General features: G+C 32.5%; 1 protein-coding gene and 1 long non-coding RNA gene across 11 annotated transcripts in view; one reads left to right on the plus strand and one right to left on the minus strand.

Annotated features, from left to right (window-relative positions):
- Nucleotides 1–25,351, minus strand: part of LOC145678450 (neuronal acetylcholine receptor subunit alpha-7-like) — an 829,132-nt gene that overhangs the window by 62,793 nt on the left and 740,988 nt on the right. For 6 of the 9 annotated variants that reach the window (XM_081748593.1, XM_081748587.1, XM_081748592.1 and 3 more), the window contains one exon: nucleotides 9,412–9,521. In XM_081748593.1, the coding sequence (XP_081604719.1) occupies nucleotides 9,412–9,521 (110 nt within the window). Of the gene's footprint in view, nucleotides 1–9,411; nucleotides 9,522–11,689; nucleotides 11,777–12,337; nucleotides 12,425–25,351 lie in introns of all 9 variants that reach the window. The other 3 variants (XM_081748591.1, XM_081748589.1, XM_081748590.1) reach the window with 2 other exon arrangements.
- Nucleotides 1–25,351, plus strand: part of LOC145678451 (uncharacterized) — a 44,494-nt gene that overhangs the window by 8,645 nt on the left and 10,498 nt on the right. For both annotated transcript variants that reach the window (XR_014130395.1, XR_014130396.1), the window contains exon 2: nucleotides 17,086–17,176. This is a non-coding gene — a long non-coding RNA (uncharacterized LOC145678451). The remainder of the gene's footprint in view (nucleotides 1–17,085; nucleotides 17,177–25,351) is intronic.

A 25,351-nucleotide genomic window follows, 5' to 3' on the forward strand; every position in this document is an offset into this window, starting at 1 on the left:
GAATATAATTAGGAATGATTGATTTATACAGATCAAGTTAATATCATATTTCCAAGAAAAGCAAGGGTAAAGATGCTATTGCAACAGATGATACTTCTTTCCCTTCAAAGTATAACGTTTTTAGATGCGTAGATCAACCCCAACCTTTGTAGAGGTTGAAGATCTCTCTTTCCTTCAGTTTTCCTCCTTTGGTAGTAGTACTTTTAAACTATAACTCTTTTTTTGTTTGTTCTAATTGATGCAAATAATTGAAGCGGTTAAAAGATAGAAGACGTATTGTAATAAATTGTACATTTTGATAAAAAGAACAATGACTTTCACAACTTTGTCCGTTAACATATCCCCTTCATTGTTTCTAAATCTCTGCACTCAGACGAGGACTCACGAAATAATGTGTTACGTAGCATGACTAACATATAACACGTGCACTGAACCGCCAGAATACAACATTTTAAAAAATGTAACGTAATGCCTTCATCGTCTAAGCGCTTCAATTCTAGGATAAAAGTTCAAGGTATGAATATTAACTACTGTTGATTGAATGTCATGACAAAGTTGTAAAACTCAGCGTGTAAATTAAAGTTGGAAGGAACAATATCTTTTAATCTATGTAAGATTTTAATTATTCATCTGTAGTATTTAATTCAGCATTGTAAGTGCCATCTAGCTCATATTCTTTTTAATTCAAAAAATCTAATGAAGATTATGATTTGGATCAAAGCTAATTACAAGATGAAGTCAAACTATTTTATGTGTTTGTATTTAGATTTAGGTTTAAACATACCCGAAAAGCAGCATTGAAGAGAATATAAGAATGATTTTACTTCTTGCGTGGAGTACAGGAGCTCATAACATAGTACGTTGAACTACCACTATATTCTGCAGTAGACATTGGCTAGTGTAAGGCAGTTCTCAGTAGGTATATAGGAAAGAGTTTAAAAAACCCTTCGAAATTTAATGTTTACATTGGTTAAAATTACATTTTAGGGATTGCCAAACATCTGAAATAAGATTTATGTTCTTTTTAGAAAAAGTTTCTTCTGATTTTTTCCCCAGAACTAAATTTTTCTATTATTTTGGGTTTGCTTTTTATCGAGTTATTCTTCTGTGTACCGAAATTGGATTTCATAATGATAAAACTCTAAACCGTGTCACTCATTTACAGGCAGATGTCATAGATATATAAAGTGAAACAGCGTTTAATTCGTTTTGGTTTACTGATATATCACAAAATTTCTTTACAAATATTTACTTAATTTTTCGTAATTAAGCAGAATTCAGACTACATTATAGACAATCAATATAGTTTTATTTTGGACTAGCATCAATTACCCGCTTCGCTGGGTTAAATTAAGAAAAAACAGTGATATGTTTTGTCAGTCAGTCACTTTTTACAATTACTAAAGCGCTCCTTGATACCTAGGTATTGGTCATTTTCGATGATTTTTATATATCCCCTGTCATCCCCATGTTGCGGGCCACGGCATCGGAAGTGTCATTGTTCATCTCAGAGACCCCGAAAAGTATGAATTCGACACTGCAAAAGTATCCGGACACCTGGCTGAAAGTGACTTACAAGTTCGTGGCGCCGTCCATCGGTACTGATGGAATTCAATATGGTGTTGGCGCACCCTTAGCCTTGATGACAGCTTCCATTCTCGCAAGCATACTTTCAATCAGGTGTTGGAAGGTTTCTTGGGGAATGGCAGCCCATTCTTCACAGAGTGCTGAACTAAGGAGAGGTATCGATGTAGGCCGGTGAGGCCAGGCACGAAATCGGCGTTCCAAAATATCCCAAAGGTGTTCTATAGGATTTAAGTCAGGACTCTGTATAGGCCAGTCCATTACAGGGATGTTATGGTCGTGTAACCACTCCGCCACAGGCCGTGCAGTATGAACAGGTGCTCGATCGTGTTGAAAGATGCAATCGCCATCCCCGAATTGCTCTTCAACAGTGAGAAGCAAGAAGGTGCTTAAAACATCAATGTGAGCCTGCGCTGTGAGAGTGCCACGCAAAACAAGGAGTGCAAGTCCCCTCCAAGAAAAACACGACTACACCATAACACCACCACCTCCGAATTTCACTGTTGGCACTACACGCGCTGACAGATGACGTTCACCGGGCATTCGCCATACCCACACCCTGCCATCGGATCGCCACATTTTGTACCGTGATTCGTCACTCCACACAACGTTTTTTCACTGTTCAATCGTCCAATGTTTACGCTTCTTACACCAAGCGAGGCATTTACCTGCGTGATGTGTGGCTTATGGGCAGCGACTCGATCATAAAATCCAAGTTTTCTCACCTCACGCCTAACTGTCATAGTACTGGAGTGGATCCTGATGCAGTTTGAAATTCCTGTGTGATGGTCTGTATAGATGTCTGCTTATTACACTTTACGACCCTCTTCAACTGTCGGCGGTCTCTGTCAGTCAACAGACGAGGTCGGCCTGTACGCTTTTGTGCTGTACGTGTCCCTTCACGTTTCCACTTCATTATCACATCAGACACAGTGGACCTAGGGATGTTTAGGAGTGTGGAAATCTCGCGTACAGACTTCTGACAAGTGACACCTAATCACCTGGCCACGTTCGAAGTCCGTGAGTTCCGCGGAGCGTCCCATTCTGCTTTCTCACGATGTCTAATGACTACTGAGGTCGCTGATAATGAGTACCTGGCAGTAAGGGGCAGCACAATGCACGTAATATGAAAAACGTGTTTTATTTGGGGGGGGTCCGGATACTTTTGATCACAAAGTGTATATATATATCCCCCTCTCCTCCCACAATTTTTGCGGAGCTCAATTTGGATTTAAATGACATCAGAAGTGTCACTGTTCATCTCAGCAAGCTCAAAGGCTAGAGATTCGACACTAATATCGGTCATTTTCGGTTATTTGTAAATGTCTTTCCCTTCCTTTAAGTTACATCGTCAAAGTGGTATGACAAAAATCATCTCATGTTCGAACTTAATCTAGGTTGAAAATTTGATCGAGATCGGTCCGGAGGTTCAAGAGTTATTAAGTTTTATTTGTTTTTATATATCTCCCCCTCCTACCACCTCCCCTAAGTTCTATCGTCAAAGTGAATAGATAAATACCATCCCAGTCTCGAACCTGATCTATGTTGGAAATTTGATCGAGATCGGTCAGGTGGTTCAAGAGTGAAGTCACATAGACAGTCACTTTCATTTTTTTTTTACATATATCTCCGCCTCCCTCTTCGCCTCCCCTTCCCTCCCCTACACAGTCAAAGTTAAATGATAAAAATTATCCTAAGCGCGAACGTCATCTATGTTGAAAATTTGATCGAGATTGTTGGGTGGTTCAAGGGTTATTAAGTTTTATTTGTTTTTATATATTTGTCCCCTCACCTCCCCTTCCCCTAAGGTGTACCGTCAAAGTGATATGATAAAAACCACCCAGGGTCCGAACTTCATCCATATTGAGCATTTGATTAAGATCGGTTCTGTGGTTAAAAAGCGTGATGAAGTCACAAAGCGTGAAGACGGTCACTTTTATTACTTTCCTTTTACATATATCTCCTCTTCCTCCTCCCCTAGGTTCTACCGTAAAAGTGAAATAACAAAAACATCCCAGGCCCGAACTTTATCTATGTTGAAAGTTTGATCAAGATAGGTCTGGTGGCTCAAGAATTATTAAGTTTCATTTATTTTTATAGATTTCTCCCCTCCCCTTCCCCTCTTCTAAGTTCTACCGTTAAAGTGATATAATAAAAACCACCTCAGTTCCGCACCTTATGTATGCTGATTTTTTTTAAAAGATCGGTAGGGTGGTTTAAGCGTGATGAAGTCACAAAAGCAGTCACTTTTATTTTTACCTTTTTGACATATCTCTCCCCCTCCCCTTTGTTGCACTGTAAAAGTGAAATGAAGAAAACACCCCAGGCCCGAAGACTATCTATGTTGAAAGTTTGATCGAGATCGGTTGGGTGGTTCAAGAGTTATTAAGTTTTATTTATTTTCATATATAGATATTTCCCGTCCTCCCCTCCCCCTCCCCAAAGATTTACTGTCAAAATGAAATGACAAAAAACTTCCCAGGTTTGAACTTCATATATGTTGAAAATTTGATTGAGATCGACCGGGTGGTTCAAAAGTAATTAATTCACAAACATAGTCACTTTTATTTTTATATTTATTAATTTTTGTATATCTCCCCCTCCATCCCCTTCCCTACGTTGGTCCGTCAAAGTGAAATGATAACAATCATCCTAGTCCCGAACCTCGTCTACATTAAAAATTTGATCAAGATCGGTCGGGTGGTTCAAGAGTTATTAAGTTTTATTTATTTTTTTCTATGTCCCCCACCTCCCCCTCCCCTAAGTTGTACCGTCAAAGCGAATAGCTAAAAACACTTCCAGACCAGAACCGCATTTACGTTGAAAATTTGATCGAGATCGGTCGGGCAGTTCAAGAGATTAAGAGTCACATACATAGTCACTTTCAATTTTATAATATAGATTACTAGCAGCGTTCACCCCGCTTCGCTGCGGTCATCCCGGAACGCAATAAACTTTGTTACTTAGATAATTTTTACTTTTTCGCTTTCAAGTGATTTATAGCGCCTGTCAGTTATGTTAACCCGCCGAGTCACAGGGTCATGCGGGTTGCATATAAATACGTTTATTTTTATACCTATGATGAACTAATAACAAAGGATTTGTACGTATGGACACCTGAATGGTCAATTATCTCAAGACACTGGTAATTGAAAATTAAAGTGATATGATAAAAACCATCTAGGGTCCACATCCTAACAACCCCCCAAAAATGAAAGAAATCGGTTCAGCCGTATTAGCGTGATGAGCGGACAAAGGATTTTTTTTACGTATTGACACCTGATTGGTCAATTATCTCAAGACACTGGTAATTGAAAATTAAAGTGATATGATAAAAACCATCTAGGGTCCAAATCCTAACAACCCCCCAAAAATGAAAGAAATCGGTTCAGCCGTATTAGCGTGATGAGCGGACAAAGGATTTTGTGCGTTCTCTTTTATATATATAGATTGAGTTTGTTTCTTTGAAGAGAAATTTTTAAATTTTACGTCCCACGGTTATGCCGGTTAGGTTAAAAGATGAGAAATGAATAAAATGGTGGAACGAAGAAAGTGGGAGGAAACGGGTAAATCCCGAGAAATCCCACGCACAGGGTATTTGTCCACCACTTTGTTCTCTGTTACTTTATTGTGCCTTATAACTGATTCCATACGTTGCCATCAGTTCAATTACTAGTAACTGCTTCTTCTACTAAGTATGGGAATAATGAACTAATAAGGTATATATTAGGAGTCCTGAGTATCCTATCTACCACATTTTTTCTTCTTTTTTCCGTATGTGTGTGTGAATAACTCAAAAATGCACAGTATGAGAATTTTCGAAAGTGATCCGTATGATACTCACAAAATGCTAATAAGTGAACTAATTGTTTCATTTAATCTTTATACACCATGCATGGTTTTGAACGAAATCGTAAACTCTCATATTGGGAGCCCTGTGACCCCCCTAATTATCAGAGAATACATACCTCGTCAGAAGGCTTATGGAACACTGATTCCAACGAGGTAACATTTGTGCAATTCCCGTCGTATTCACAGAATAAGAAGGGAAAAAATCTAAAAAAAAATGAAAAAATAGAATTTGGGGACCCTGACAATCCTTACAGTCGCTCTACACTGACAAAATGAAGTAATGTATATGCGTTACACTTGTGACAATAATATCAGATATAAGAAAATGGTAGCCATTGTTGCAATACAAAACGACATAAAAATTCAGAACAAAATTCCTATAAAAACGCTCTGTATGTCATTTTCGAAGTGCTGTTGCAGACCTTCACATTATATGTACACCATTTTCTCATTATTGTCCGTAGAAAATACAGAAACAAGAATTATGCTTCTAGATCAATTACGTGAAAATATATCTTGTCTTATATGGAACCGCCCAGGAAATAAGTGTAATTTACGTCAAAAAACTGAAATTCAAAAAAATTGCGAACTTTGACAATCCCCTGCTCCCCTTACATAAGCAACAAGTAGTTTTGCAGGAAATTAGCATGTAGTGAACTACTTTATTGCTCACATACCAATTTTTGACTGACCCCCAAGGGGGAGGGAATGGCCCTCCAAAAAACCTGATGCAACATAACATAAAACGTTAAATTTACCCTTCCCTCTCCGCCGTAGTACCCCCTACACACATAAAATGCACATCGGCAGCAAGCTTCATTCTTCAGAAACACAGCTACCAACATTATCTTCGTAGTTTAAATAAGGCCTGAGCTATTAAGGTTTAAAGCTTTAACACACCAGTTGCACCTTTCGGCCGTTAAATGTTAATATTTTTTTATAGTGCAGAGAGTTGAATTTCCAATAATTATGACGTCGTAAACTGTGCATCCAGATTTTTGGCATACAGCAACAGACTTGGAAATAGCATTTTCAAAAAGCATTTTGTAAATATAGGTGTAATCTGATTTACTTCCGATTTTTTTTTATATTCTTTACTAGCTGAAAATACCCATTCTTCGCATGGGAGCTGTATTTGGAAGTCAATGCCTGTGGGAGTATCTTCATTGATCTCAGCGACCACGTAAACTATGGATTTGACACTAATATCGCTCATTTTGGATTATATTTACATGTCTCGGTAACCTCCCCCCCCCCCGCGCGCAGGTGACCCACTGCTCGCATACAATGATATCTAAATTTGAAAGTCATCGCTAATGAAAGTGTCACGATTGATCTCAGCGACTGCGAAAACTATGGGTTTGACACTAATATCGGTCATTTTGGATTATTTTTACATGTCTCGGTAACCTCCCCCCTGGTAAACGCCGGCCCACATGCAATGGTGGCTGAAGTTGAAAATCACCTTTAATGGAAGTATCACCATTGATCTCAGCGACCGCGAAAACTATGAATTTGACACTAATATCAATCATTTTTTACTACTTTTACATGTCCCGGTATAAATGATCCCCCTGAGACCCCCCGGTTCGAATTTTGAAAAGAACGCTTCGTCTTAGTCTGAGGTCTGAACCAAAGTACACGTGACCAAACTTTGGTAGCTCTCGGTCCACTCGTCTGGTCCCCAGACCGCACACAGACACACTATTTTATTTATATTATCTTTAAAATATTAACTAAAATTCACAAGGGTGTTGGGTAAGAGCTTTTCTTTTTTTCTTTTTTTCGAGTTTAACGTCCCACGTTATGTACTGAAGCTAAAGGAGACGTCGATGATGATAATGAATGAAATGATGGAATGAGGAAAGTGCAAATAACAGAACACCGAAAAAAAAAAATCCATGCACACGGTCTTTGTCCAGTACCAAGCTCACTTGGCGGAAGCTGGGATCGAACCAGAAAGCCAACACATTATACGTGAAAGCTCTACCACAAAGTCACCCCGAGTGAAAGAGAGTGGCCTATACCCTTAATAATTGCACTATCTTCGAAATTTGAAGCTCTCTGAAAGAAGAAACACTACCACTCCTATCCATTTAGACCCCCAATGCATTTCATGAAATTTGAAGTAATAATTTCATTGTTCTATGAATGGGTCAAAATCTCAAATAATAATTTCGACAAAGTGGGTACTTTCAGATATCTAGGATCAATACTAACAGACCAAAATCTATTTACAAAGAAATTAAGGGTGTACTGAAGAGAGGGAATTCGTGTTATTATTCATCACAAAATCTTTTGTCGTCGCGAATTCTATCGAGGAATTTGAAGCTTAAAATATATAAAACGATAATCATGCCTGTTGTTCTGTATGGTTGCCAAACATGGTCACTTACTCTGAGGGAAGAACATAGGCTGAAACTATTTGAGAACAAGATCCTGAGACGAATATTCGGACTCAAAAGGAACGGGAATGGAGAATGGCGGAAACTTCATAACGAAGAACTGCATGATTTGTACGCTTTACCAGCCATTGTTAAGGTCATCAAATCTAGGAGGCTCAGATGGGCAGGTCATGTAGCCAAGGTGGAAGAAACTAGGAACGCTTTCAAAGTTTTGACTGGAAATCCAATCAGAAAACGCAGATGGGATCTCGCAGAAATAGGAATACAAAGTAGAAACTGGGTCCAAGGACAGAAGTCAATGGAGATCTTTTGCGAATGTGGCATTGAACCTTCGGGTTCCATAGGTCATATAGTTAGATAGTTAATTTTATTGTTATTTACAAAATTGCATATTTCATTCTCCTCTTGCAAACCGATGTTATGTTCAGTTACGCATTTTTGTAGTATTGGTAATGCTAATTGTTTGCAGCCCTTCCTACTGGTCTAGTGGTTACACGCATGACTTTGGTGCATGTGATCTCTGGTTTGACAGCATTGAAATTTGAACGCATGGTTATTCGAATTCCACCTTAAATTGTAGATCCACGTTTCATATGTTTCATATAACTTGAATACTTAGAAGAGACGCTAAACTTCACCAAATAAACAAAAGCTAATTATTTGCTAAATATAATTTAAAATATTTTTTCAAGGCATTAATCCTTTTCATTTATTTATTTTAAAAAAATACTTGTTGAAATCGACAGATATCTGGGAAAAAGTTACCCTTTGGAAATATAATACACAAAATATGGTTCCGACAAACAGAAATAAAACATCTAGGAGAAAATACTATTTAAAAAAATCCTTTCCTCCGATAGTTCTGGAATTTGCCGTTCTGAAAGTGAAACATTTTTCTTAAGTGATCTTCATTCGTGTTTAATTTAAAGGTCATAAATTTGTTCAATTTACGTATGAAATCCCGCAGAAAAGTCAAGTGACAATAACATGTACTGTCTGTTCTATCCAGGTTGGAACTTACGTTATTAATGTAAGCTTATGTCTTATACAGGTGGGTGCTCAAGAACAATATTTTACAAAGTATTTATTACATTTATTATAACTAAATGAATAAATACTTTCCATTAAATCAATTATTGAATGATTCGTGCACAGGACTATCGTAATGATAAAGCTGACGAAAGATAAGTGAACTGCTCTCTACGATTCCAATACCTACTGATATCTGTCATAGCGCTCAATCCATGAAACATCGAATACATTGAAGTTGGTTAACAGTGTAAAACTATTTGTCTTCATTCGGTCATTACGTTGTCATTGTTTTACGATTTATTGATTTCAACCGTTTCTGTACTTGTACACCAGGCCACCACTGACATATGCGAAAATCTTGTTATACTTTAAAAAAAAAAGGAGTAATATTTGTTCCTCTTACTAAACTTCAACACTTGATGACATATTTGTCGAAAGCACATACACTTAATACATGAATCTATAAATTATGTTTGAAACGACACAAATATATATATATATATATATATATAAAACAAGGAAAGAAACGTGTACTTACCCACGGCGACATCTCGTGTGTGTCTGCATTCCGATGGTGATAATTTAAAATGAGGATTGTAGACACCACGGAAGAGGCAACCATGAACATGATGCAGTTGAAATATGTACCTGTATACGAAATACCACATTTCAGAGAGAACGAATTTATATATTGATAAAGAGAAAAAATAATAAACTTCTACTAGCGTTTGTTATTAAAGCAAAATATCTACTGTTATAACATACATTTTTAAAAAATTAATCTCAAACAAGTTATGACCACAACTTGAAGTATAACATAGAAAGAATAAAGAAGAAAGAGCACCATATTCACATGCTGTTTTATTAACTACATATTATTATTGGAAATTATTATTTTCATGCAATTAATGGTACGATATAATTATTTCTATGAATAATGGCATTTAAAGCCTGGGCGCTTATTGTTAATATTTTTTATTTAGATATTCTTATTGAGTATACATGCATAGAAAGCTTTAAAATATTTAATTCTAGATGGATAATAAGTATAAATATATATATAAAACATGAAAGGAAGCTAAGAATCTGGGAATTCATAGGAGCAAACATTATTTTTTTTTTTTTTTTTAAGTGCCAAGTATTATTTTATAAAGGGAAGATTTACATGATAAATTATTACGGAGATAATTAAAAGCTGAAGTATCAAGCATAGTTTCTACCTTATTCGTTCATCAGGATTCTTTCTCCGGATCTATAACTTACGCCAGATGATCAAGAATTAAAGTCAACAATGTCTCCCAGATCCTCCTGTCAACTTTAAACTACAATATACAATATAAAGCGTTGTAAAAGGATTGAAAAATAATTTAAGATTTAAAATAATTTAAAAAGTACAATGTAGGAATGGATATGAGGTCTTAATTTAACCAAGAATAAAGTAAGAATTCTACATTTTTTCCTCGTGTTTGTGCATATTACGCAAACATCTAAGTGACTACTATATTTTGCGATCTACAAGAAAGAATTTTACCTTTGCAGAAACCTTTTTTTTTTTCTTCAAAAGAAGGAGTTGCCCCAGGATGCTGGACTTTTTATCCAGTCATTAAACTTTAAAATATGATTTTCTAGTTTAACGACCAGACATATTAGGTATCTACACTTTTAGTTTTATTTTATAGCACAACCATTTGTTACTTGGAGGCAGAGGGGTATGTTCACTTGAGTTTTGTTTCTTTTTTGGTAGGCATGCGTCCTCATTTAGTTTTGGTTATATTGTGAGAGTTATGGCTTTCTTTTTTGTAAGGTTAAAGGTGATTGGATAACTTCAGGTGGTTACAGGATTTATAGTTAGGTAGAACATTTATAATTGAAGATAGATAAAATCTGCTGCAATCAAAATTGTCACAAAATCAGGATCTTCTTTGATCTGAAAAAAGACTTATTAGACATGGATAGAAATGGTTAGTGCTTAGGAATTTAAATGTAAAATAATCAAAGAAAAAAATATTCGGGAATATAACTTTAGATTTTGCAGTTTAGTCGGTTCCCAGGCGATGTCTTCGTTTAAAGAAATGGCTTGTAATACATGATTTGTAATTAATCACTTTTAAAAATAAGGATTAAGAAATCATATTTCAGTTTTTAGTGTATCATCTTGATTAGGTACAAATATATTACACACATACGCACACATATATAACAAAAAAAAAAAAAAAAAAAAAACATGAAACGCTTTAGGACAAACATAAATGCATTAACCCAAACACTACTTTCTTTAACATTGCATGCAGGCAAGAGAATAACTAATTACGAAGATTCGTCTGCAGAGTGTCACTATAAAATGCATGTCAACATTATTAATACATCCGAAATGATGTGGTAAAGATAGTGTAAAACTATTTGAATTACATTCATGTAAAAGTATTATCATTTAACAATAATAATTATTAAAACCACACATATATAAATTACTTTCTGTTAATAGTTGTGAAAATTAGCAAACTATGTTTTAAAGCAAATATAGTATAGCAATTTATAGTAGATCATTTTATAGTATATCATTTTATTAACTAATTTAATTTTAATTAATCTTAGTACATTTCAAATGAGTAAGATGTGTTGTGTATATATAATTCTTATAATTAAATCTCATATCTATATATATATATATATCTTTACCACAAACTTTGGAAGATCAAGCGATATATATATTTATTATAGAAATGCAAGCGACAACCAAAATTATACCGGAAAGGTTGATAAGAGGAAACGCAAATAGGATACTTTGCTATTAACAAAGAACATTAGGGGCTGACCTAGTAAGGGAATAGCTTCTGAAGTCTGCGGTAAAGCATCAGCGATCATGAGAGAAAAGACAGAGAGAGATAGTAGAATTGTGACCCCTGTAACAAAGAAAGGGTTGTGAACAAAATGTAGCTTTGTTAATATTTTTGTATCCCCCAAATAGTAATTACACTCTTGCCTCACATCACCTTAAAAAAAAATACGAGGAAGGAAAATAATAATAAGAACCTTGCAGCGAAAAATAATACATATGCGTTTATTTGACAAAAAGGAAAGGCACACAAATAATAATAATAGTACCCAAGAACCCATTAAATAAAATATTGCTTGTCATGTGATTACGCACCCTCGCTCCTAGACATCAATATTATACCACAAAACTGCATCCAGTTTATTAGATATATTCTTAAGATAGTCGAATTAGCATACATGTTTAGACACATTCTTACTTATCTATTAGTTTTATATACCAGTGTAGCACAACAATTTCAACACAAATAAACAAATGGTTGCAGTTTTGCCAAAACAGAAACACATCAAGTGTAAATACAGCAGGTGCTTTTACACACGCATACACAAATAAGGGTAATCTGTTTTGTTATTTTTTTAACAGGCATTCAAATAGGGACTCTCAAAAGTATCCCCTTTTGTTTCAATACCTAACACTGGCATAGCATCGGACACCTGCGGTAGCGTCTCAGCTACAAGATTATGGAAGACCGTTAGGGAAAGAAGGATGGTAACTCCTGGAACAGATAAAACAAACATTAGACTGTAAAGAGTTTTTTCTTATTTATTTCTGTCATATTGTGTGTTTTTACAGATTTTTGTCTTGGGAAATATAGTCAGGGATACAACGCCCTTTTGCAATAAGGTGTAGTGGTGGTAGGACTCTGTGTTACATGAAAATGGTACAAATACATTCTCGAAATCAAACATCTGTTTTAATCAACACAATCAGTTGAAAATATCTACACGAAAAGGAGGATTAAAAGCAACACTCTAACAATACTAAACAAAATATTTAAAAAAATCTTAAGCAAGCACACAGGTACCGTAAAAAAAGGAAAAAGAAGAAAATAACAAATCCATTTTATTTAGTGCAAACATTAATTTTCATTAAGTACTAATTATATGTAGTTGAATATTTGTACGGACACAAACACACACACTCACACACACACTCTAGAAATTAAGCCACGACACGAAGTGTAACACTTGCTACACTTAATTGGTGCAAAAAAAAATATATATATATATAGCGACTGGGTGAGAAGCAAGCTTACATCGAAGCTAACTCATGCTTTACACATTTATCTATGGAAACACACACATACGCCTGTATATAGATACGCTAAACACCTTCTACATGTCTTACTTTATAAATTTTGCTAAATTAAAGAACAAAATAAATAAATGAAAGGTATTGCTTATAACAGAGCCTACTATTTAGAAAGAAATGTTTTACATATTCCTCTTTTTACGTATTCAAAATTCACGCCCATTTTCCGCTTTCGCACGTAGAAATCTTGTTATTATCAGAAATTTCAATGCTGTACAGAAAGAAATTCACTAGCTAGTTGTTAGTACATTATAGTGATCTGTAAAATAATATTCACGCATTATTAACTTCCTTAAAACTAAGAACAAAAGTAGTTAACTGAAAAATATAAATAAAGCAATCATTAGTACCATCTGAAACAAAAAAAAAAATCTTATTTAGTAAATTTCCGTAATACATTAACGAGTTCGTTTAGAAGAGTAGAAATCCTCTTACGTAAGAAATAAAGGATCAATAACGTTCTCTTTACTTGCAATCCCATCTGAAAATCAGGAAACTAAACATTTAATGATATAAAAACTGCCGAGAAATTAGGACATAACATTAAAGAAGGCTATTCCCAAATTCAGCAGGATCCAGTTTTAAGTGTTTAACTAGTTTCTTACACTGCACTTACTTTGGAAATGGTCTAATGTATTGCAAAATAAATATACCTAATTAGTGTACTTACTTAAAATTAGGTATTCTTAGTACTATTAAGCATTAAACGAATATACAGTATGCTACAAGACTTATGTATTTATCTTCCTAAGATAAACAATTTTTTTATTTTCTTTTTCATGGCAAGTAAACTTAATAAATGCTTTATCTCAACAGCACCATTAGTGCTTAAGTTCCCTTTTGCACTACTAGTTTCTTTACATTTGGAATTAATTAGTGAATTCCAAGAATTAATTGTTTTTAATATACAAACATCGACAAAAGAAAATAGTATATTTCATAATGGAAACTGTATATATAACATGTTATTTTCTTTTGTCGCAGACTGAACAAATAATGCGATAAACGGAATGATGTATATTGAAAGTAGGATTTGGGTAATAGGTAACGGGAATTTTTGTGTGTATTGAAGAGTGCATGACATCTCATGCTCAGTGCTCATTGAAACACCAACATTCATATACAACACATATATAAATATCTTAAGAAGGATGTGTACTGAAATACATTTACGAATAATGCAATGCAGATAGAAAGAAAATAGCTTTTAGGTTAATAATGTTTAATCGTCATTCATGGCATATATAAATAGAATATTTTTATTATTCGTTAGGTTCTAAATATAGAATTTCACTATATGTTGCTAATTTCGGCCAAATAATAATACTAGATAAATTGATTTAAGACTCATGTTTCAAAAATAAATAGAATGAAACGTATTTTTAATTAATAAAAATCCCCCAACGTTTCCTTAATTTTCATAGTAATTTCTTTTCGAATTATTTGAATTAATGGAAAAAAATATTGAGCTCATACCAAAACGAAGAAGGAAACAATACTTTGTATTTTTCAATGCAAGTAGATAAGATTATGAGGGCTAGCAATATTTGTATTTCAATTTCCAAATGCACGAAAACACTTCTGATAACTTATTTCTTAATACTATACAATATAAAATGTTCTTCGCTTCGAAGATTATTTACAAAAGAAGATTCGAAGACTTTTACATTTCACTATATTCAACTTGAAATAGCCTTATATTACTTTTGTAAAGATCTAGTAAGAATAATCTAATAGTATACTGTTTTCAGTAGAAGCATATCGTCTGAGATTAAATCGAATATGTAATAAAAGGCTTGTTCTATTAACATTTTTATATAAATAGAATATTTATATTATTTACTAGGTTCTAAATAAAGAATTTCACTATATGTTGCTAATTTCAGCAAAACACTTATCAATATTCAATGATAAATGTTCTGATTGATCTTAGATAGTAAACGGAACTCCATGTATGTTATTTCACATTATTAATGAATGAAGTCTAATGTTAATAGGAAATAAAAAAAAAAAGTATGAGCTATCGTGCTATTCTTCCTCACTCTTATTTGTAAAATTAAATCAGTGATGAATCCGCATTGTTAAATTATCTGTAAAGAATTTACTTTCAATATATGCATAAAATTGTTCTCGACAATTTCGGAAAACTTCGTCCGTAGAAAACTCGTCCCATCAATAAGCTACTCTTCCTGAACTCCAAAGGTAATGAATTGTGCAATATTGTATATTTAATAATAAAATGTTTTAATAAGAATAAGTAAAATTATCACAAACGTTATCAATCAGTAAACTAACCTTTTACTTGGGAGAAATTCTTTTGGGAGAAATAACTTATGCTATAGTGTAGAGATATTAATAAATTTATGATATATGACAAAATTGTTATAGCCGGTCGTTTTTACACATATTGTAAAAACATAAGTAACTCCCACCAGAAAACAATCCTTTTTTAAATATTTTCTAAAAAATGAATTATGACAATTTCTAAAATTATTTTTATGATATTTATTTGTGAAATAGAACAAAGTTGCTTGCTCCGTGTTCTAGAAAATCCAATAAATAAACTACCTCATTTGAGCTTTCGAAAAGATGTCATAGCTAGGATAGTTAGTAAAATATTTGTGAAGTGTAGACAAAACTGATCAAGATATTAGTGAGAAAACTTTTCTTGAGAACTCAACCCAACTAGTAGATTACCACTTCTGGATTTTCTCAAAAGAAATGACCTACGCTAAACACTAAAATTGATTAGTAATAAAATATTTGTTTATGAAAAATGATGAAAAGTGAATGAGTTGGTTTTGAGAAAATCGATCTGAAGAAACTCAAGTCACTAATAAAGTTCTTTCTACATTTTCAAAGAGAAATCACTTATATTTAGTTGTGGAATTGGTAACGAAATATTTATTTTTGAGCCATGGTCGGTAAAAATTGAAATGCTGCCATAGCAATGTATTGCCTTTCCGTATTTGTTTTAGAGATATGAGCATATTGCAGGGTTGAAAATAACATTTTTATTTATGAATTTTGATCAAAGTTGCTAGGTGGTGTTTGCGAAAGTTAATATGTACAAAAATAAATAAATAAATAATAATCCCACAAAATGTTTTATTGTGGGATTATTGCTAGTGAAATATTTGTTTATGAAACATGAAGAAAGTTACCAAAGGCGTTTTTGACAAAATATTTCTGAAAAAAATATCCCATCAATAAAAAATCCTAGATTTGAAATGGAAATGACATGTTATGTTATGGAATCGTTATTATTTATTTATTTTACTTTATGAAATATGAGCAGAACTACCAAGTTGTTCTTGAGGAAAATGCGTAGAAATTGACTTTGACCAATAAATTTCTTTCTAAGATATTTCCATGAAGAGCGTTAATTATAGAGCTAGTTTTTTAACGATATAGTTGTGAAACAAACAAGTTCATTAAGGTGTTTTTGAGAAATTCGTAATTATTTATTTTCATTATTCAGTAATTTCTATGTATGTAGGGGGAAAGTTCGAGAAATTCTATAAGTAATTCCACAATCAAATAAGCTATCGATGCCTTGAATGATGTTAGTTTTGAAGCATGAGCAAACATCTAAAAGCTTTTTTTTTTTTTTTTTTTTTATGTGGGGATCATGAAACGTGTAATTTCACTGAAATTAGAATTCTTCCTTGTCTGTTTGTTTATTTTTAATGATCATAAAATTTCATTTATACCAATCTTCACCAAAGTTAAAAAAGAAGAAGAAAAGAAAAAGAAAGAAAATACGGCTCGCTTTACTGAAGCCATCAAGCCATTCTAAATATCCTATACATATACCGGCTTTCTACTTAATCAAAATAAAACGGAAATTTTATTGACATTTTTACTTATTTTTACTGAACATGATGAATATTTGATTATAATAAAATGCTGCATTGTTGCAGTCAATAAGTAGACTTTATTTGATTTTACCACAACTTAGTGAAAAATAATACTTTTAACCAATCTGTTTAAAAATGTGCCAGATATGGTCTTTATCTAGATTACCGTCAAGTGCATGTAATACGGACTCATATTAAATTATAGGTTCAAGGTTTATATAACCTCAGTATTGGAAAGAAACAGTATCTCCAAGAAATCAAGTAATGATGAAGCAACAAGAAGAAATTGCAACACGGTAAGTAAATTATGACATACAAATGATGAAGTATGAATGCATTTATATTTATGAAAGGAGAGAACAACCGATTTATTTTATACACCACAATCCTCTGTAGGTGCAAATTAAACAACTTACAAAGAGTGAAAAAGTGGCTTGACTTGACCGCGAGACTCGAACCCAGGATCTCCGGCATACCGTACCGATGTGGTCTGAGTAGAGAGCACGGACTGCAGGAGTGAGAGAGTGTTTGGCTGTTCTGGCAAGCGGACTGGGTGGCGTAATGGTTACCGCATCGGCACGGTATGTCGGAGACCCCGGGTTCGAGTCCCGGTCCAGTCAATCCATTTTTTCACTCTTTGTAAGTTGTTTATGAATGCATTTGTTGACCAATACTGATAAAACAAATAAAAATAGAAGTAAACGGAAATATTTATCACTTTTAAAGTAAGGGTAAGCACACACTTCTATACGTTTAACTTAATAATAAAACCTTTATTTACATCTTTTATCATCTACCACAGTAGCATATGTATCTATTTTTGCCATGATCCCTAACTTATGGAGAAATTCATTTGTAAATTAATGATTTTTGACAATGAACTAAATACTTGCATAATCAGCACAGGCAAAAGTTTTAAGTAAAAAATAAACTAAATGGTGATGAAAGTGCTAATTACTTAACTTGTAGAATAGTATTTCCATATCTAATAACTGAATGAGGTAATCTACAATTGGAATTCGTGTTTATATTAAGATCTATGTCAGCCATATTTAGAATATTAATTAGTTTAAATTAGGATGTTGAGAAATATTCAGTGCAGGATAATGAAAACAGTAAACTCACAAAGAAGGAAATAAGATCCATAGTACAGTCTCCAGTAAAAATATGTACCGATTTCTTTTCTTATTTTTACAACTTACGAACTCTTGGGATATAGAAAGCATATAAGTCGCTGTACCTTATTATCAACTGGTTCATTTTATACGAAGCCATTAAGATAAGTACATATTACCTGCAATTGTATATGCTATTTCATTTTCTGGCTTATTTGCATATTTCTCATTAGAGAAGAGGACTTTCTTCTGTCATGGTACTTGTTTTCGTTTCTAATTTATGAGTAATGGTTCTCTCGTGAGACTATAAGAACATGTCAGTTAAATTAAATTCTAAATTTTGATTACCATTAGTACCACAATAAATCAAAGTTGAACCAAGTTTACTTGGATCTGAATTTTTATTTCCAAATTCGTTTTTTGTATTACGATAGACTTCGTTGTAGTTTTGAATAGACACTCCACTCCTCCTTAAATCAGCTGATACTGAAGAAATGTTATCAATCCTATTTTTTGAAATTCTTTTTCTGTGAAGAAATCTAAATTCAATACTGACTCACTGTGTTTGATAGTCAGTACATTTTGCTATTTGATGTTTATTTAAATTGTTTTCTCGTCCGACTTTAACATAATGTTGAACTGACACTCCACGATCGAATATATTTAAGAAATCATGTGTTTTGAAACGCTTTTTCTATGAAGAACTCCATACTATGAAGAATGCCATACTGATATTCTGTATTTGTTAGGTAGCAAAATATCCTTATTTCCTGTTCTGTACTGATATGTGATACGAAAAAAGTACATTTAGGTATTAGGAACCAAAAATGTCGAAATTATCTGGCTCTAAAATAATTACTAATATCCATATATAATCACCTCTTGACATGTACATTATACAGTAAAATAATCAAAACAAAAATAAAACGAGAATAAATGGTTTATGTCAATCGTCTTGTTGAAATGCATAGATTTGTCTATTTATACATAATAGGATATACGATTCAAATCTTATTTGTGATATTCTACTTCTGTATATGTTCCTGAGAAAATTTCTGTGTAACAATTTATTTTGAGTTGGACGGAGCATGTCTTGAATGTCATATTTATTGTTATGACGTATAAACTTCATTATGGAAATGAAATAATATTGAAAGCTACTTATAGTAGATATTATAATAATTTTGAAATGTAATTCAGTGACCTCGTATTCTAATCTTGTATCGAAGTAATTTTAATAGATATAAAAATGAATAGTTAGTAAAATTTATATCTTAACGTCAAAAATTATTACAAGAAAAGCATAACCTAACTCAAAACATCTCGATTGTGTATTAAGAAGACAATACCATAAAAAAGTATGATATTAAACGGAAATCAGTGACATAAAGAAACGAATGAATCAAGATCTTCGACTATAATGTTTCTAATATGCTAGTATTTATACATAATATATATTCCACATCAAACGCATGTTTCTATTTCTCTCTTTCAGTGGTGTGTAGTGCTGTTCCCTATAGGGGAACAGGTCATAAATAATAATACACCCTTCAACATTGCCAAACACAAAGTAGTATTAACATGAGTTTAATATGGGAAACATCATGTTTTATGGATTTCCTCGAGGCTCTCTCGTTTCCTCTCACATTATCATTCCACGAATTCTTTTACAATCATATATATTGACTAGCCTAGATGACATAATCGTGGACGTTAAAGACTTATTTCATTTTTACACATGCTTAGCTAATACTGATGCTGATCAATTTCCAGTATCGTCTATGAAACATGGAAATCATTTTTGCACCTGTGATAGTGTTCAAAGCTGTCACGCTCGTTATTTGGTCAAGTAATATTGCAACAAAGGAAGAACTAAAAACCTCCATGCCTTATTTCATTAAGCACTTCCTCTCTTACAAAGCTGTTTAGTTCATTTTAAATTCGACTCGAAGTTCTAGCAAACGTAGTTGGGTTCAACAAATGGTATGCAACTTTCTAATCATATCTTAAACAATGAGATTCAGGAGTTTATTGTGGTTACTATTGCTCTGACTTGCTATCCTCTCTACGTCTTTTATGTTCCAATCCCTGCTTTGCTAAAGAAAATCTTTGGCATTAATCAACATTCTCTTTTTCTGATTGTGTTTACATTCTCATTAGTTTCAACTATCTTATAGCAATGTTGGTACTCTGCTTGACGGTCAATTCTTGTGTAATCGAGTGTATTTACGCAGTACTTGAATGGAGATGGTTTTGGGGCTATTCACGACACCCACTATTTACACAAAAAATGAATACTGAATTCTGAGACATTCCAAACGCCTTCTTAGTAACAAAATAAATATGAGTAATATGACAATTCATCAATTGTGAACACACAGTTAACCACTTCGTAGAATTATGGTGGCTTCTTAGAAAATACCTAGCAGAAGATTTTATTTTCGTTTTACATTCTGTAAGGTAGAGTGAGGCTTCCCATTTAAAATAAGCGTATATTATCATAAAATCCAGTGAACCAATAGGAGTCAATTTCACTTGATCTATCACACACTGACTGGTTCATTTCTGTGCAAAACGAAATTTCCAAATTCGTGAACATAGAACAGGTATCAATCACCTGTTCCATTGACGTCTTGTTTGTCCAAGTTTAATTAGCAATGTAGAAACTTAAGTCTTTCCACCTTTAGTAAAAATATGATACAATATCACATACAATGTTGTACGAAAGGATGAACAAATTCCTTTATTCCTAAGCAAATTAAAGTTACATAAACAAACTAAAGTGTATAATGCGCTAAATTTCACAATTATATGCCCAATATACTGGTAGGAACAGGTCAAACGCACTGCTTCATCTACTTCGTCGTTATGTTCGTTTCTGCGCGGTTTCATTCGGAAGAAAACACCCCTCTTACCATCGACAGCAACAGAACAGACAACATGGAGCTTGCTTGCAGCAGAACAGCGAATGGACTTCTTCCCCTTAGAAATACATGTTTTATAATTTAAATCTTACGTAGAGAGGCTCAAAAGTGAGGGAACATGCTGTTCCGTCTCTTCTATGGAAAACTCACTACTGCTTTCTTTACATATATATATAGCGAGAGAAAGTAAGAGAGAGAGAGAGAAATATATGGATAGATGTATATAAGAATAGTAGGAGAGTACTTAAGAAGAATATACACCAGTAATTTTGAGAATATGAAATAAAATGTAAACAGAAAACCCAATGACAAATCTGCTAAAGGAAATTTATCCAGTGATGTTTAACATTCTCTAACATCCATCGTAAACGTAAATGAACCAATACAAGAAATTCAATTGAGGAACTACAATTAAAATACATTCCTTAATTTATTGCGATTGATAGTTGCCTTTTCATAACATTCTACAGCTCTATATCCTTAAGAAGTACGTAAGTTTATAGTGTGTGCTTCTGCTTGGATAACACTTTCGAGATTTAACACAGTAGTTCTGACAATTTCTTATCCTGGTTACGATAATTACACCCAATTTTGCCCTTTAGTACTGTTATCAGTGCTTTGTTGTCTCTTAACAGAGAATCGTTATATTCGGTATATAGTTTTGTATATCTTTTAATCACATTTTGGTATTACCATTATCAGAAAGATTTTTGGTATGTTTCTAATAAACTATCATTCCTAATTTATTGGATTCAGTCACTTACATATATATTAGGTACATAAAAAATGAATCAATATAAAACATTTATTGTACTGAGATCTAGAAAATCAGATGCAAATAAAATCAGATAATATTTTATATAAACTTACTTAACTCTACTCTTTCAAAATAATATACAACAATGACAAACTTCTAAAATACATACACATTATATAACTAGTTAACATAATAGGCAAGTACCTTGTAAACATTCAGATAATATCATCAAGAATTTTCTCGACTTGTGCATTCTATAACTCATAACGTACTAATGCTGTAATCAAGGAGAACTGTCCTCCTCGAAACTGTGATGAGATAATTCCGCCCACAAAGTTCATACAGAAAATTTACAATTTATCAGATTTAAGAATTGGAATTTTTATTGTTGAATTCATTTGGATAGCCAATTAAGCAAATATATATTCAAAACATAGTCCACTAATTACAAAAAGGAAGATTAAAGTAATTAGAACTGCAATTTAATACACAATTTAGACAATAATGATTTTGGGGAACAGCGTCGAACACTGGAAAGCATAACTCAGTCAATGTAATTTTCAATCAAATTCGAGTCTAAATTACTCGACAAGGCAAACATAACTACTAAAGAATTAACGTACTAAAAAGTTAATACTTAGTACTTGAAACATTTACAGGTATCATTTAACTTGTGGTATAGTTGTGTTCCTTAAAGATTTTGCTACATTCTTCAAGACAAGCGAATGCAAAATGGATAAGTAGACGTCCAATAGCGTTAATTTTTAGTTGTTTTAATCGAAATACTAACAGTTACGATTGCAAAATATAATACAGTACACAAAGTAAATTGTACACTCTGTAAATGGTATGAAAAGAATAATGATCTGACATTTTAAATTTCCTTCTTAAATTATATAAAAGTGGAAGGTTGAATTAAAATTGACCAATTTTAGAATAAAGAACTGTTTGCAAATACTGTTTGCTGAATGTTGGAAACACTTTAACGTCCTAAATTTCACCAAATCTAATCACTACTTTTTCATTGAACTCAAATTCTATTGATTTCTCCTATAATTTAACATTTTGCTTTTCACCCTACACATAGATAGGCTTTGCATTTCATTTTCTGAGTGTTCTTACACACCATATTAATTTGTATAAGTTTGTTAGTCCATATGTTAATTGAACTCATGATATTGTTTGAACTTTGCGGAATGCAAATACTTATTACAATCAACTATCAGTTTGTCGCAAAAATGCCATATTTGTACTACTTAAGGTGAAGTTGTTATTTTTTATTTTAATTAGTCAGTTAATATTATGGAAGTCCCGAATTTGATGAATGTGGAGTGTTGAAGTCTAATACAATTGCAGTCGACACTATTTGTAAAGATAACAACACGATTTTTTCTTGATAAGCCAATAAACTAAGTACGTTATGGCATATAGTTTTATTATGTTCTCCTAACTAGTCAAACTCTTAGACGTCTACTACCTATATATATATATATATATATAAGTGTCTTGTTGAAATAAATTTATTTCAGTAAACACTAAGAATCATTACTTGAAGTAGCGTCTATTTTAGCTTTGCAATTATCTATGTTTGAGCATAATGTATAATGTACGAAAGCTTTGTATAATATACAAAATTGCAGTAATTTCTCTATAAAGTTTCTGTTTCAATAATAGTTGAACTTCGACTTCGGTTGTTTATAACACTTTATTGTTGTACTTTCAAAACTGAAATATTACTAGAAATGTACCCAGACTTTAGTTGACTTTTCACTTTATTGTTCTACTATATCTTAAATTTAAATTTATTTTGTAATCATTAGTACACTATGTGATAACGAATGCACTTGTTGAGAAAACACTGGAAACAGTTTTCGTGATCAATTTCCTGCAAGGCTTTTGAAGAAAAAAATGTATGTATATGTGTATGTCTTTAAGTAAATATAAAATTCATTATATACCCTATTAGTAACTATTTGGCTGTCGCTTGAGTACAAGTTAATTAAATATTGTAAATTTCTCAGCAAAGATGTATGTTTTAGAAATACAAACTTTTTCAAACCTATATTTATAGTAAATTATCAATTTTGCAATATACTTTGTTTATATAAGTAGAATAACAAAATATAGTTCAACTAAATATAATTTCACTTTTATAACATAAATTCTGTTCGAAAAAGCTAGTATTATTACTATGCAAAGAAAATTTTTGTCTTAGTATTTTGATTTTAATCAATGATAACAAATTGTGTTAATAATTTAATGAGATATATAATTTTAGAATGATTATGTAATGAATGCTACATATTTTAGTCGTATCAGCTTTACAGAAAGCTAAAAATACCTAAGGTAGACTTGTGTAATGTATTAGAAAGAATATTTCTATTAGCAATATGTTTTAAACTAATTATCTAAATATATATTATGAGTTTATACAGTAGCAACAATCATAATGGGCCTTATTTCCTTCAATCTTTTAACTTCTTTGATTCCTCAATCTTTTAACTTCTTCGAACCTGCATCATTCAACTGATTGCAAACGGACTTGTACAGAAATTCGAATTGAGAACTTTGAAACTTATGAACTTAAGTAAATGTCTTAATACCGTAGATTACCTTGGTCAGTTTAAGTGCTCTGTGTTATTTAAATTTAATAGAAAAGGCATGAGACATTTAACGTTTAACATGAAATTACGGTATTTCAATTGTTAACTTCATCATTTATTTCATATTAGGATAACTGTAGCTGTTATTTTTGCAGCTGCGAAATTGTCTATGTAGTGATTTTATTTTATTATCATGCTACGAGTACCAAATAGACCAAAAAATAACTTCTTGACATGAAACTTCGATATAATTATTCTTAATAGAATTATTAATATCAAAACCAATTTATATTCACCTGAGGTTTAAAACTTGAATGACAATAAAATATTTCATTATAGTTCATAATATACACTTTAGATTAGGTATCAGATAATCAGATGTTTGGTTTCTAGATAATTTATATTCGGAATAGTGTGTATTTTACATTTGTTAATATTGCTACAACTTTTATATTATTGTATGCTTTTCAATTTAAGTGAATAGCTATCTCTAAATGATTATTACATTCATAGTAATTTTTATATTAATAAACAGTTATGAGGATGTATGAAAATGTGTATATATATATATATATTTAAAAAATAGTTTTCAGTTAAAGTGTGCAGATAAAAAATTCTATTTTTTAAACGTGTATCCTCGAAAAAATTCAAAAAATAAAAAGTTGAAAAATTCAAAAAACAAAAATATTAGATGCAAACTTTGCAACAAAAAGTACAAAACGATGTCTGCTAAAAGCTAGTATCCCATATGATAATTTGTAAAGGACAAATCTATCCCATTGGATGGAATATTTTCTTTTTCTATATTTCTGTAAAGGAAAATTATCGTTAAATGAGGTTTACGATTTTGTGTTTTAGTAAGGGTGTGGACTGGGCATCATTTAGGAAGGAAACCTCTGTATTGAATATATCATGTCACACACGCACACTTCGCGAGTTTGTCATGGATACGATTTCTTTATTGGTTATGTTAAGGTGCAAGAGGGATCCTGTGATGGTTTCAGATCTATGCATATGATTTCCCTCTGCTGTCCAAGTAGCAAATTACTTGTAGCAAACCATATGCTTTTAC

Source organism: Thermobia domestica, chromosome 2 (assembly GCF_964235325.1).
Source record: "Thermobia domestica chromosome 2, izTheDome1.hap1.1, whole genome shotgun sequence".
Classification (NCBI taxonomy): domain Eukaryota; kingdom Metazoa; phylum Arthropoda; class Insecta; order Zygentoma; family Lepismatidae; genus Thermobia; species Thermobia domestica.